We start from the raw sequence: 15,697 nt of genomic DNA on the forward strand, positions 1-15,697 counted from the left end.
GGCCTTATCCCATGACAGAACATGCAACCAGGTCTGGGGCACATAAGCCAGTGCATATTTTCTCTTTTACCTCCCAAGAAAAATTGCAATATCCAAATGACATAATATGTCTTACTTATAGCCACATAGTTTCTAATCATGTCAGAAGGAAAACATTGAGGAGTTTTAACAAATGAAGAAGGCAAAAAGATTTCAGTCATCAGACTGTGGGAACAACATATCTGATCCATAGCTTATGGCCTCACAGCATTTGGGATGAAAGAAGAATCAATATAGATTAACCTATCTTCAGGTCTCAGACAGTAGAGCAGCTGCCTCATCTTTGTGCCACTCTTAAATTGCTATATATAATCCTGTGATCTGAGGGAATGGCCCAAAGACAAAGAACAAATAGTGTCAATGTATTAAAAAGAATACATAGGCTGAAAAATGATCAGTTGCCTCCTTTATGTGCTCAAAATCATTGATGTATGAAACAACTATCACAGTACTTTTAAATAGCAACATGATTATTATCAGCTGAGAGAAAACTTTGACATCACTTTGACTCTTGATGAGACAATGCAGTTGAAGTGTTTGAAACATGCAACTTAATTCTGCATGATATCAAAGGAAAAAAATAGTTACTCCTCCCTAGAAGCTATGAAGTGCTTCATACATAGACCCACAAGTAGCTAAGTCACAGGGGTATTTAAACAATATTTATAAATAGAGAATCATAATTGATATATAAACATAAGGGAAAACTTTTACACTGCAAGGGTAACAGAGCACTGGGCCATACTGCTTGGAGAGGTTGTGGAGTCTTCTTCTCTGGAGACATTCCAAAGCCACCTGGATTCATTCCTTTTTAACCTACTCTAGGTGATCCTGCTCTGGCATGCTTCTTTTACAGAAGAATTGCATAGGAGGATATAGAAAACTAGCAAGCACAGCATAAATTAATAGAGGTAATGTTTCATCTCATCAACAGTAGAATTATGGGGACAGCAGTTTATACAGATTTAAACTGTGACTAGGTAAGGAGGAAAAAAAAAATACTGAAGCCTCTTTAAAATGTAAAAACTGCCTCAGAAAATCCCAGGCCAAAAAATAAAAATAATAATAAAAAAACCCCACCAAAAATCCAACAGCTGAAACCAAACCAACAACAGCAAAAAAACACCAACCCAAAACAACCAGACAAAAAACCCCCCACAACCCTGGCAAGTGAAAGAACACAGGAGAAGCCATGACTAGCTGTAAGACTACAAAGATGACCAATATCAAAAGATGTTAGGGTTGGTTAATGTGGAAAATAAAAAAGATAATGAAAAGGGGGAACTGTAAGTGGTATGGGATGTGTTGCTAGGCATCAGATGCTCACCATCTCTTTTAATACAAGAACCAGAGAGCACAAAACCATGATAGTAGAGAGGATGTTCAAAGCACAGGAGTTGGCTTTTCACACAACAGATCTAAGACTTGAGAAATCTTCACAAAGAACTTTTGTATACTGATCTTCAAGGGGAAACAGGGGAGTTATGGAAAAGAAAACGCTTTGTGTCTCATTAGATAGATGCCTGCATTTTCCTCCTGACTGCTCAAGGCTTCTCTCGTATTTTGAAACTATTGGGACAGTAGTAGACATATTATATGTACTGCTGACTCTCTTTTTCCCTGAGCATCCTCTCTTGGCTACTGCCTGTCAGGGCTTTGAGGGCACTGATGACCCTGGCCTACCTCTCCTGGAAGCCGCCTCTGCATCTCCCTATGTGCCCCAAGCCCCATTTCAATGACACTGTGCATGCAGCCATTTTGGAGGTTACATGTGCTGAGCACATGTGCTCTCACTTCCTGAATTTTTGTCTGGATTTCCAGGATTGTCTTGGGACATAACTTCTTAACTTGCCCTTGGTTGATGGTAACTGGTCTGAGGCTGAGATCAGTGGCTGTTTCTGCCTTAACTTCACTGATTCTGACCAGGTATTGGGTGCTGAGTCTATCACCAAGAGCCAATATGATAGAGATATCATAGGTTGACTCAGGCTTCATGTCTCTCCTTGCATCCTGGAATACTGCTAAGCAAATGTTGCATGAGGTAGTTCTTATCTAATGCTAATCAATCCCTGGAAGAAAGTCCATAGTTGCTGTAAAAATTATGACAGCAATTTAAAGGTTGGGCTCTTTAGTGGTGATTGAGAGAGCTCATTAAAATCACCTTACTTAAGCAACAGGTGGTTAATATCATCAGAAATTGGTTAACCAGCAACTCATCACAGATTAATACAATTCATTAGATGTTGAAGAGAGTAAATAAAGAAAGGATTTAGTGTAGAGCAAGTGGAGCACATTATCACAGCTTGATGGTGACCAGGTCAGGAAACTTTCTCTCATGGCTGTTAAGCAAAATAATTTTGAAAGGTTGTTGTACATGATGGTAACCAGACCACTCCCTTTGATCCTGCAATGTTGGCACTCCTAGAGGAAGATGCTGAGAAGTATGGACTGGTTAGGGAGAAAAAAAGTGTGACACTGTTATGCAGTCATCAACAATCTATTTAATTCTATAAAGGTAAACTTTATGTCACTGCCTGGAAGTACAGGACAAAACTGCATTAGAAGTCTAGAAGAACTAGAACAACTGTCTTTGGGATGGTATAGATTTTTCTGTCATGTACAGGCTTCAATTTGCTCATTCTTGTAAAACACCTCCTCTAATGTAAGCAGACAGATGAACAACTTAGTGAAGTTGTGGTATACATAATTCCAGATATTAATTTCGGTCTCATATCTTGGGTAGTCCTTTTATCTTGGGTAATATCCCAGACCATGCAAAGCTGATGGAGGTTTTATATGATGGAGGTTTATTATGCCAGATATTCATTCACCTGAACCACAGTATTTCTTTCAGTCCTTAATATCTTTGGGTATCCTTATATCTTGAGCAATATCCCAGACCATGCAAAGTTGATGGAGGTTTTGCTCTGTCTTTGTTTAAAGAGTGGGCAGAAATAATTTTACTCCCAAAGACACTTTTGTTGAATTGGAGAGAAATACAGAATTATATTCAAAACCATACAGAAAAATATAGAATACATGGTTCCTTAACACCTAATTCATATTCAAGACACATGAGAACCCAAAAAAAACTGCCCCCAACCAGAATAAACCAAAAGCCCCAGTGCTCCGTTTCTCCCCTCCCGCATTGTGTCCAGTTCTGGGCCCCTCAATTTAAGAAGGACATTGAGACTCTTGAACGTGTCCAGAGAAGGGCAATGAGGCTGGGAAGAGGCCTCGAGTGCAAGCCCTAGGAGGATGAGGCTGAGGGAGCTGGGGTTGTTTAGCCTGGAGAAGAGGAGGCTCAGGGGAGACCTTATTGATGTCTACAACTACCTGAAGGGTGGTTGTAGCCAGAAGGGGGTTGGTCTCTTCTCCCAGGCCACCAGCACCAGAACAAGAGGACACAGTCTCAAACTGCACTGTTGGAGGTTTAGGCTTGAGGTGAGGAGAAAGTTCTTCAGAGAGAGAGTTGTTAACCATTGGAATGTGCTGCCCAGGGAGGTGGTGGAGTCGCCATCCCTGGAAGTGTTCAAGAAGGGATTGGATGTGGCACTTGGTGTCATGGTTTAGTAGTCATAAGGTCTGTGGTGACAGGCTGGACTTGATGATCTTTGAGGTCTCTTCCAACCTTATTGATTCTATGATTCTATGATTGTCTCCCTTGCCTAAACAGGCCGAAATTGTACAGGAAAAATGTCAGGCCTCTGGAGGCCACAAACAGACCTACTCCCCATTGTTACCAGATGAAGACTCCCTCCAGGCAGCTGAAAGGAGGGAGAAAAGAGACCGAGTTGGCCTTGCTGCCATCTTATAATGAGATGGCAGAATTATGGCATTGAGTAACAAATTAAAATTTCCTGGGTCCACCTCCTGCCTAGCCCCTGGAGGACTTTCTGTCTCTTCTAATACTTAACCCCACGACAGCTCATGAGCATGTTATTCTTTGCTGTTATGCTATGATGCAGCACACATGTAGGCTAGCTCCTACAAAGGTCTCAATACTCTCACCTGCCAATGACTTGCACAGCTTTGATTCTACACCTGTTAGAACAAGCTCAAAACAAGCTGCTGATTAAATATGAGTGCAAAGAGAAGCTGCACAATCACCGCTAAAAATTATCCTTTCTGTTTTAAATAGAAAAATGAGAGATATCATTAAAGCAGCACACACTGGTTTACTTGTCACCAGACAGATACACGATGCAAATCAATGACAAAACTGTCAACATGTTCTTCTGAAAGATGAAAGCTCCACTGAGCAGCAGAAGAAACAAATCCCAGACATTAGTTAAGATGAAGACATCAAACCAGCTTGTCAGCATGCTTCTCTTTCTTTTTGCTCTATAGCAACAAGCTGAAACTAGAGTCACTGAAACAGGAGCATCAACCTCTTTTCCACTATTGTTTTTCACATTCTCAGTATTCCTGTAGTACCTTAATATTTGCTTAGCTGCACTCCATCCCTTTTACTTAGCTGGTTAACTAAAAGTTAAATTTTAAATTGCATCGATTTTCTTTATTTAGCGATTAGTGCTCTGAGGATAAAAAGGGCTCTAACAAAGCTGTCTGCTGCAGTTGGGTGTCCTGCCTGGCTGAGTACGCCCGCCTCCTTCTTGGTGCCTCGGCAGCCACTTCTGGTGGGAGTCTGCTGCCACCCTCTGCCTGGAGGAGTCTGCAACCAGTTCCTGAGGTAAAGGTGACTCTTAGTGTGGCTTTTGTAAGGACTGCTTTTATTCTCAGGAGTAATTGGCAAATGTTGATATTTCAGCATTCTTATTGAGAGGTTATTTACTATCTTAATCCCCCCTTCTTTTTTCCTTTTTATTTTCCTCCTGTGCATGTGAGTTACAGGGCTTGGAAGAAAAGAGGGGAAAAAAGGATGGGCTATGTCTTTTTTTCAGGTGTGAGACCACAAACTTTGATTTAACTTCAGTAGTTGCCCATTTTTCCATTCTGATACTTTTGGTCAACAGTTCTCGGTTCGAGAAGTCAACTTTGAATGCTTCAAGAGTTGGACAATAGCAGTCTGTATATAGAAAAAATATTCTTAGTCATACAGAAAGCAAAGTATAAAAGATGTTTTAGTTCCTGGAATACTGTAAATTAATGGTATATACAAGACTATAAAAAAAAAAAGAGGAGAAATTGCTATATGTTCATATGCTAGAATTAGGAAGCCTAAGGATTACCATTTCCCCTTTTATTATATGAAAAATAAAGTAGCACTTTTTCTAGAGGTTTTACTACTTCTGAATTACATTTAGCTCCATGCCTTTCATATTCTTAGGGTCTAAAGGCAAAAAAAAAATGACCCCTTGGCTATATCTCCTAATACATCTGAAGACAACCTAAAAATAAAACCTTAGAAATTAAAGATTTATCTTCACATAGGGCATAACAGTGGAGCTGTGACACACCTTTGAGGAAGGATGAGGACATAGGTGTTTGTATATGTGTGTGTGCTTGGTGGAACAGCAGTAACCACACAGCAAAAGTAGTTTATGCCAGAGCAATAGACAAGGAAGGGCCAAGATGCCTATCTTGTGACTAGCAAATGTCAATCATGGTACAAGAAACCTGTAGATATTTGATGCTTTTATGCCACAACAGAGCATGAAGAATTCTCACCTCTGAAGAGGCCCACTTTTTGACCTCTTTCATGTAGTCAGTGCAAAGTGCATGATGATCTGCTGTGAAAATATGCTTTACTCTTTTAGACAAATTGTAGGGGACAGCAGTGTTGGTTTTTACTAGTTCAAACCTAAATCTGATGAACACAATCATAATGTAACACAACAGGTTATTTCCTCTGCAGGAATGAAGTAAACCACACCTGGCCATGTTGTTGACCAGTGGTGGAAAACTAAAACCAGTTGTGCACAAAATAAGAGCAAATCAAAGGAATCAATAAAACTCCAGGAGAGGTTTATGGAAAATTATGGAACTAGTTGTCATTGAAGCCATTATTAGGCAGTCAATGTTTCGGTGACTGGGAGCAGCCAGCATGGACTTATAAAGGGCAAATCAAGGCTTGACTAAGCTGGTTACCACTGGTTTTGTGGACATATGCAGAGCAGTGCATATTGTTTACTGGGGCTTTAGCAAGACCTTTGACAGTCTCCAATATTATGCTGGTGGCCAAACAGATGAGGTACAGCCTACCCACTGCAGAGTGGGTAGAAAACTAGAAGATCTGAAATTGTGATCAGTAGTTCAAAGCCCAGCAGCTGGTGGCCTGTTGCTAGTGATGTTCCTCAGCAGTCAATATTAGGGCCGATAATGTTCAACAACTTTCTTAATGGTTTGGTGAATAGGACTCCAAGTTATGTGAGTATGTCTGTGTATGAAACCAAACTGAGGCAGCAGATGCACTGGAGACAGAATGGCAAAGGATATTTGAGGAGGATGATAAAATGGACTGCCATAAAGTTCATGAAGATGAGCAAAGGAAAATGCAAAGCAGTGCACCTGGAATACAATGAATCTATCCACAGAATATGTCAGGGGAGTCAGACAGACAGAAAACAGCTTTGCACAAAAGGACATTTTGGTCCTGGGGGATGACGAATTAAGCCTGAGGTGGTAGTACAACTTTGAGCCTACAAGGCTAACTGCACGTTAGGCTACAGTTACTTAAGACACAAAAATCTGAAAAAGTGGTCTTTTCCCTCTGTTAAGTACCTGTCAGGCTGCACTTAAAATGTTATGTCTGGTTTGAGGCTCTCCAGAACAAGTCAGACTTTGATAAACTGAATCAAGTTGAACAAATGACAGGTCTTATAGTTTTCTTCAGCTGTCTACTAGTCGCTTATACAGAAGCCAGTGCCAGACTCTCCCTGTGCACAGGTGACATACAGCCAAAAGATGAGAGGCAATGTACACAAGTTGCAGCAAAGGAGATTTCAATTATACATACAAATGGATCTGTGTATACAGACTATTTACAGTGAGAGTGGTCAGACACTGGACCAGGTTGCCGATTTTCTTCCATAGAGAGGTCCATTTCACCTTAATGAGACATGAGCAACACCAACAAACTTTGAAGTTAGTTTTGCTTTTAGCACAGAGGGTTGGTCCAGATGAGCTCCAGAATTTCCTTCCAGTCTAAACTGTGCTGTGGTTCTAAGACTTTCTCTAAGATTACTCTTGTTTGGAAGGCATCCCAAACTTTGCTGAGACCAACAGTTGAGACCCATGTATTTTAGATGTCTCAAACCAGTTTGACTCTTTAGTTTTCATTACTGCTATTATATTTCTAAACATATTATGTGTGACATTCCAGCTTCAATTTTGAAATAACAAGTGAGTAAAGTCACAAAAACAGGTGGGATGGTTAAACAGAGAAAGGGGAAAAAAATAAAGGAGAATGGCCAAATAAGAGTGGAACAATGTTAGATGGACAGGTACACAGTTGATGGCAAATAACAAAAATTTCTGTTCCAGGGTAGGATCTCCTTAGTTGAAAATTTTTGATAAGACCCTGAGTGTACCTGTTAATTAAATTGGTGAGACACTGGAACAGGTTACCCAGGGAGGTGATAGAAGCCCCATCCCAGAGATTTTTAAGACCAGGCTAGATGTGGCTCTGAGCAATCTGACCTAGTGTGAGGTGTCCCTGCCCATGGCAGGGGGCTTGGAACTGGATGATGCTTGAGGTCACTTCCAACCCTAACAATTCTATGATTCTATGATTCCATATGTGGGAAACATCTTAAAAAATGCTTTTCTGAAAATGCTGTCTTGGAACATATCAACAAGGCTAGAGATAAGGAATAGTTAGTATTTCAAGATGTGGCAGTGCTGAGATTACACCTGGCAATAGAATAGAATAGAATAGAATAGAATAGAATAGAATAGAATAGAATAGAATAGAATAGAATAGAATAGAATAGAATAGACCAGGTTGGAAGAGACCTTCAAGATCATCACGTCCAACCTATCAACTAATCCAACACCACCTAATCAACTAACCCATGGCACCAAGCACCCTGTCAAGTCTCCTCATGAACACCTCCAATGACAGAGACTCCACCACCTCCCCGGGCAGCCCATTCCAATGGGCAATCACTCTCTGTGTGTAGAACTTCTTCCTAACATCCAACCTAAACCTCCCCTGGCGCAGCTTGAGACTGTGTCCTCTTGTTCTGGTGCTGGTTGCCTGGGAGAACAGACCAGCCCCCTCCTGGCTACAACCTCCCTTCAGGTAGTTGTAGAGGGCAATGAGGTCACCCCTGAGCCTCCTCTTCTCCAGGCTAAGCAACCCCAGCTCCCTCAGCCTCTCCTCATAGGGCTTGTACTCAAGGCCTCTCACCAGTCTTGTTGCCCTTCTCTGGACACGTTCAAGTGTCTCAATGTCCTTCATAAATTGAGGGGCCCAGAACTGAACACACTACTCAAGGTGTGGGCTAACCAGTGCAGAGTACAGGGGCACAATGACCTCCCTGCTCCTGCTGGCCACTCTATTCCTAATACAGGCCAGGATGCCATTGGCCTTCTTGGCCACCTGGGCACACTGCTGGCTCAAGTTTAGGCAGCTGTCAATCAGCATCCCCAGATCCCTCTCTGTTTGGCAGCTCTCCAGCCACTCTGACCCCAGCCTGTAGCTCTGCATGGGGTTGTTGTGGCCAACGTGCAGAACCCGGCACTTGGACTTGTTGTATGCCATCCCATTGGACTCTGCCCATCTGTCCAGTCGGTCGAGGTCCCTCTGCAGAGCCCTTCTGCCCTCTAACTGACCAACATCTGCTCCTAACTTGGTGTCATCTGCAAATTTGCTGATGACTGACTCAACCCCCTCATCCAGATCATCAATGATCAATGAGGATGAGGCCCAGCACTGATCCCTGGGGGACACCACTGGTGACTGGCCGCCAGTTGGATGTGGCACCATTCGCCACCACTTTCTGGGCTCAGCCCTCCAGCCAGTTCCTAACCCAGCACAGAGTGTTGCTGTCCAAGCCATGAGCTGACAGCTTAGACAGCAGTTTACTGTGGTGGATGGTGTCAAAGGCCTTGCTGAAGTCCAGGTAGACCACATCCACAGGCCTTGTGAACATGAGCAGAAACTAAAAGATCCTTATGCATCCAATGGCTAATCTTTTTCATCAGTCTTAGAAGTGGATGGAGTGAGAGGGAATGCAGTTCTTACTATTTTCAAGGCAGGGCTTGACCTTTTAGCAAAAAAGACTTTTGAGTTTGCAGATTGGATTTGTAATCTGGATTCCTCCTGCAAACTCATTTTCTAATTTTGCATTATTTGCATTATTTTGCATTATTTTATAATTGTGCATTTGAATTGCCCTGACACACCGCTTTGGAGGGGCTACTACCTTCTTGGTGATAACGGCTCTTGTTCTAGGAAGCTAAAGGGAACTGTCTGTTTGAGAGTCAGAAAATCCATGAGCAGTGGAAGGTATGGTTGATAACAGTATTGAAGGTAAAATTTGATTAGGGTTATCCAAAGGTCAGTGCTATGAAGTTTGCTGCAACTGCTCATAGCAGATAAAAGAATGGGCGTGATGGTGCTTATGGCAGGGAATGGTGCGCACACTACAAGGAATGGCACCTTTTGATGTTACATCCAGGCAAACAGTAGTCATGGTCCACATACTTTCAGAATGACTTCTCTTTTAACTACAGTCACTCTCAGAAATCAGGCATAATCCACAGCAAGAGCACACAATCAAATAAAATACTGCCTAGGAAACCAGTTCAGGTTTCCTTGAACTACAGCTGTAAGTAGGTAAAGGGCTGCTCCAAAGTACACATAGTCCCTGTATACATTCACACTGAGTTTGCCTGTGCTGTTAATAGTACTGACCTATACATCTGAACAGTCTTTTAAATACAAATGTTTTTTGAACACCCAGTTTGTTAATAATATATTTAATTTATTAGTAAAGCATATTTTCTCTTCCTGCAAGTCTTTGGCTAGCTCCAGCGTGCCTTATCTGAATGGACTTCAGCCATGGACTATGAAAATAAAGCTTCATATCAAAATACATTTTAGCTATCAATAACTAGAAACACTTCTAAAGCTCAGACACCCCCATTTAAAATACCAGGAACCATTATAATCTTAAGAAGCTTGGGAAAAGGGGTGTTTCCCAAGAGAGTACGATGGAATACACCTGTGCATTTTCTGCTTAATTAATTTTTGACCACTGTGGATAAACATATTTAAAGGACCTTTAACATGGGACAGAACTGGGAGGAGACAAGATTAAAACTGCCTAAACCACAGTTTGTGTTAGAGGTTAATGATTCTTCCACCAAGTACCAGCACAGAGTTGCTTAAGGAGAGGATACTCTGACTTTTGAGGATAACTGCTGTTGTGGATACAGAACCTAGGTAGGAAACTCTTTAGTTTTTTTGTCTTAACCTTACAATGATGCCACTTCATGTCTGCAGCTAATGAACATTACCTGTGTATCACTAGCTGCATTTTCTGTGACCAGAACACCATTAACGTTCTTGTTATAAATCCCAGTACTTTACTGATGGCATCATATATTTGTATGTGTGTCTCTGAACAATAAGCATCATGAGAAAACAGCATCTAGACCTGCATGGCACTGTGACATTCATTTACAAAATACTGCATTAGCCTACAAGGTCTTATTATGATTTCTTAATGTATGTAAAAGTCAGTAAGACAATTTGATTAGCACTGCAATTAGTGAAAATCTATTCAGTTCCACAAAATACTGGGTGAAAGCTGGCTCTTGATTTGTGACATGATAGTCAGATGGTTGTATAGCCCCTGAGGGTACAACTGTGGTGAGACACAGCCCAGGGACTTACAGTGTCTGTGTTGGATTCTGAAAATTCCCCAAACATCATTGCATATTTCTTTCATAAGGATCTACAAAGTCTGTGGCAGACTATTGTCTCGACCTTTGTAAGCTGAACACTTGTTATTTGTGCTACGGTGTTTAAGTTGGCATTCATTCATTTTAATTTGCCTACAATTACAGGGTAGGAAACCAAGCTGGAGTTGTTTTTAATGTTCATTGAGGAATAGGTCCACCTCACAGGAATAGCTAGGCAATGGCCCCTATAAGGTCATACACTCTGAAGCACTGAGGAAGTCTGTGGCTGTCCTTTCTGAGGCTGGCTGGTGTAGTCTTGAATGGATATGCAAGGTGTCAGTGTTTGCCATGATGCTGTGAAAGCCATCAGCTCCTGTGAACACAAATGATCTACAGTGATTATTTGTTAGGACCCTTGATCTTCTCCCACCCAAAGCATTTCTCAGAAGTGACTGTACTGAGCACAGGACTCAAGCTCTCAAGGCATGTTGTAAAAGTGAACTGGAAGAGTGCTTGCTTTCAGGACTGTTTTTTATTCAAGATAACTACCTAAACAATACCAGTACACTATTTGACTGACCTTGTCCTCCCATAAATGAAACTACTTCAGGTCATTACTAGAGCAGAATGGTTTGTGCAGGCAAAATGTAATTGTTTTAGAGAAGCCACATGACAGAATGAACACATTTGGTGCACAAGGTTTCATATTTTTCCTTTGCTTATAACTACATTCATAGTTTATTAAGGGGGGGGGGGGGGGGGGGGGGGGGGGGGGCAAACAGCAAAATAAACCTAAAATAACAACTTCATCAGTACTTGAAACTGTAATCTCGACAGGTAATGTATGTTAACATCAACTGTGAACTGACCTTCCAGCTTCTTTTCTAATCTTCTTGTGTATGCCATTTTCCCAGGCCTGATTTCCATGTAGGTGAGGGGCAACTGAGGATGAGACGAGATGCTGCCAGCAGCTGTTGATTCTTGAACATAGTTTACTCCAACATTTCTCCAGCACATGCTGCATCAGCTGTTCATTCCCTTCCCCCCATCCCAATCTTTTCCAGCAAATGAGCCACCATCTTCAGTGTCATAAAATAATGGAATGGTAGGAATTAGATGAGACCTTTGGAGATCATCTAGGCCAAAACCATGCTAAAGCAGGTTCACCTAGAGTAAATTGCACAGGATACAACCAGACGGGTTTTGAAAGTCTCCAGAGAAGGAGACTCCAGCACCTGTCTGGACAGTCTATTCCAGTGTTCTGTCATGATCAAAGTAAAGAAGTTTTTCCATATGTTTAGGAGGAAATTGCTGTCTTCTAATTTGTGTTCATTGTCGCTTGTCCTATGGCTGAGCACTACTGAAAAGAGACTGGCCCCATGCTCTCAACACCTGCCCTTTAGATACTTATAAGCATAAGTAGCACGTTGGCAAAGCAATGGAAAGATGTGTCATTCCACACTAAGCTGGGCATTCCTGGTTTCCTTTGCCTGGATCACAGGAGGACCTCAGTACTGATGGTGCTGACCCAACTAACTACCGCTGTTGCTGCCTTCACACTTTCCTGTGTTCATCAAGCAGCTTTTGCCACTCAGAGAATGAATTTTACTTTATTTTTCTTCTCTTTTAAAAGAATTTCTCTTACCTGATACCCTAACCTCTGACTCTGGATCCCTTTTTTACTGTTCACCTCTGACTGCCTAAGATGCTCACACTTTCAGACTGACTGTCCTCCCTTCCTGTGCCTTCACAGTCTTTCTCTGAAACTTTTACTGGTATAGCCGGCTAGTATCTAAGTTTCTTCAGTTACATGTCTGGATACCTCACTGCCTTCCTTCTTTTTTCAACTTCTCCTCTTATTCCTGTCTTTTTGTTTTTCTGTCTTTACTCATTCCTCATAATTCAGATTCTAAGTCATGTTGTACCTTCTGGAAAAAGACACTTCTTTAGTCCTGTGTGCTGCAATATCACTTTACTCTAGCAAAGTATTGTAGTCCTTAATGTATTATAATTGGGAGAAGCTAACATCTTGATATTACACAGGGACATATACATTTCAGAGGATCAGATTTGAGCAGTATTTGAGTACCTTGAGTATTAACAATGTAATTTCACAAGAATTTCTATTAATAGTTGTGCAGTCTTGAGGAAATTCTTTCCTCTGATTCTTATTCCTATCTGTTTGAGGAGCCAAGTGGAAGGAAAAGCCTTCTGTTGTCTAAATGTGTGTTCTGACCCAGACTTATAGCACAGCCACAGAAAGAGTGGTACTCACAGGAGTGAGGAGTGTGGGGGTCAGGTATGAACAGTGGGCAAGCAAAGGAACTATTCATGCCAACTGTAGTACCTAAGGATATGCTCATGAACTTAAACCCACAAAACTCCTAAGTTGTTTAGATCTCTCTTTGTATGTTTGTCTTGAAAATTCTCAGGTATTAACCCTGTTACATCTGAGTGAAGAGACATTTTCCTCACCATCATGCATTAGAGCAACACCTACCCTTTAAATGCCCTGACAAATGTTACTCTGCCACATGGCCTGTAGCAGAGCAATTTGCAAATTGCAGATGAACTTATTCTAGCACTGGAAAAGCTTATCTGAAAATTTTCAGCTCCATTCAAGCATGGAGAAGCTCCTGAGATCCTTTTCAGTCTTTTCTCAAATGAGAGGACTACAGTGAAAGGTGAAATAAATCAGTTCTTGTGAGCTATGACTTCTGTCTTGAGGCCATTGGTTTGAGTACTTCTATGTTTACTGTGTGCCATGACCTGCAAACCTGAAGAGAGTTTGTTTGTCATTCTTTAAATGACCTTTGCAAATAGATACATAGCCTTTCACTGAAGTATTCTTTTTAATTTCTTACTTATCTATCAGAAATGGAGTTTTTAATAACTGAAAAGTGAAGTATTGTAGTATTCATTGCAATAAAATAAAGGACAACTTTATCATGAAGCAGGGCTTTCAACAATAAAAAAATACATCTCACAGAAGTGGAAAGGTTTGCTCTTTCCAGGGGAACTGCAGCAGTTCTGCTGAACTTCTGGGTTGCAGATGATTTCATGCATCAGGGGATATACATAGATATATACAGTGATACCTTGCAATAAGAAAAACTATATAATCTCCCTACAGGAGGTCAGGTAGCTAAAAGAATTTGTCATTAAGAATTGCTTCCAACAGGCCAATGTGAAGGGGTAAGTTGGCTGGTACAATGTTACTGCAGAGATCTTGCCAAAGACTGATTCCAAAATCATGTGGACTGCAAATTCAGAGCTTCACTAAGACTCCTTGTGCTTCAGCACTGATGCTTTGTTGACTTGCAGTTTACTTTTGGACGAAGTCTTTGTCTCAGTCTTTTGAGGAAATTATATTTTTAGCATTTTACCAGCATTCTAGCTGGTAAAAAGGAATAGGAAGAATGGGGAGCAGTGGGGAGAGCAAAAGACTGTTTTACTGGAAAACAACGATGTCAGAAGAAGTAAATTCAGAATTTATGCAAACAAACACTTTGAAACACCCAAGACATTGAGCCGAATCCTTTCCAATAAAAAGATGCAGTTGCAACATCACAGAATTTTCCTGTAACTACTGTTTCAACAGAAAGGCCTTCAAGCGATTCTAATTTAGCATATTTGCTTTTCTGTTTACTCTTCTTTTCTTTGGGTTCAGATCTCTCAGTAAAAAACCTCAACCATGACAGTGGAAACTGAATCCAGCAATGTTTGTGACCCAAATCCAGAAATAGAAGCTGCTCAGCCTTTGGATGATGAAGCAAACAAAAATCTACCAGTCAAAAAGAAGACTTCCTGTTGCACTGGCTTGAAGGTTTGGTGCCTTATCAATATCGCCACAAATTACTGTTATCATATATTGAGAAATGTCATTCATTGACAAATTACTTCATTCCTGATCTCCCTATTTTTAATTTAACTGAATACACACTGGAGTAACAGGGAAGGGTTGGATCTTGTCTTTGTCCTAAAGATAATAAAAATTCCTAGTTTAACATACTTACTGTCAAATTGCTTACAGGTAAGTCACTTTTTTGGTCATTAGAAAAAGCTAGCAACCTCCAGTTGCAGCATTGCAATATAGGTGGCTATGATACACTGTTGTCTTGAGGTTGCTGTCACCATCCAATCTTGTAGGGCCAAGTCGCGTGAAGTAAATTGTATTCATAGTATCATAGTATCAGTCAGGGTTGGAAAGGACCACAATGATCATCTAGTTCCAACCCCCCTGCCATGGAGAGGAACACCCCACACTAGATCAGGCTGGCCAGAGCCTCATCCAGCCTGCTCTTAAACACCTCCAGGGAGGGCGCCACAACCACCTCCCTGGACAACCCATTCCAGGGCTTCACCACTCTCATGGTGAAGAACTTCCTCCTCACCTCCAGCCTGAATCTCCCCACCTCCAGCTTCATTCCATTCCCCCCAGTCCTATCACTACCTGATATCCTGAGAAGTCCCTCTCCAGCCTTCTTGTAGGCCCCCTTCAGATACTGGAAGGCCACAATTAGGTCACCTCAGAGCCTTCTCTTCTCCAGACTGAACAGACCCAACTGTTCAGCCCCAGCATTCCAGCACTTTAATTCAGGGCTACTGATTCTCACAAGCATCCAAGCTTTCAAGAGCATACAAGAACTGACAAAACAAAGCAAGTAAAGTAATGAGAATTTTGGTTTTGTGTTGAAGTCTCAGTGATTATCCCTTCTGGCTGAGATGCAAGTACCATAGGGAGAGATTTCTTTCGACAGTGATATGCTTGGGTTTATATTTTCACTGCTTCTTCAGCCAGCTTAATCCCAGGTTAAATTCCATAGGCTCAGTGGAGTTGTAA

The 15,697-nt window shown here is 41.4% G+C and overlaps 1 protein-coding gene across 1 annotated transcript in view; it reads left to right on the forward strand.

Moving 5' to 3' along the window:
* Positions 1-4,627: 4,627 nt before the first annotated feature.
* Positions 4,628-15,697, forward strand: part of LOC137442850 (solute carrier organic anion transporter family member 1C1-like) — a 38,375-nt gene continuing 27,305 nt past the window's right edge. The window contains exons 1-2 of the mRNA XM_068141915.1: positions 4,628-4,732; positions 14,525-14,680. Of these exons, the coding sequence (XP_067998016.1) occupies positions 14,549-14,680 (132 nt within the window). The 5' untranslated portion in view covers positions 4,628-4,732; positions 14,525-14,548. The remainder of the gene's footprint in view (positions 4,733-14,524; positions 14,681-15,697) is intronic.

This window comes from Melanerpes formicivorus, unplaced genomic scaffold (assembly GCF_026170545.1).
Source record: "Melanerpes formicivorus ecotype bairdi unplaced genomic scaffold, bMelFor1.0.p_v2 SCAF_8, whole genome shotgun sequence".
Taxonomy (NCBI): Eukaryota; Metazoa; Chordata; class Aves; order Piciformes; family Picidae; genus Melanerpes; species Melanerpes formicivorus.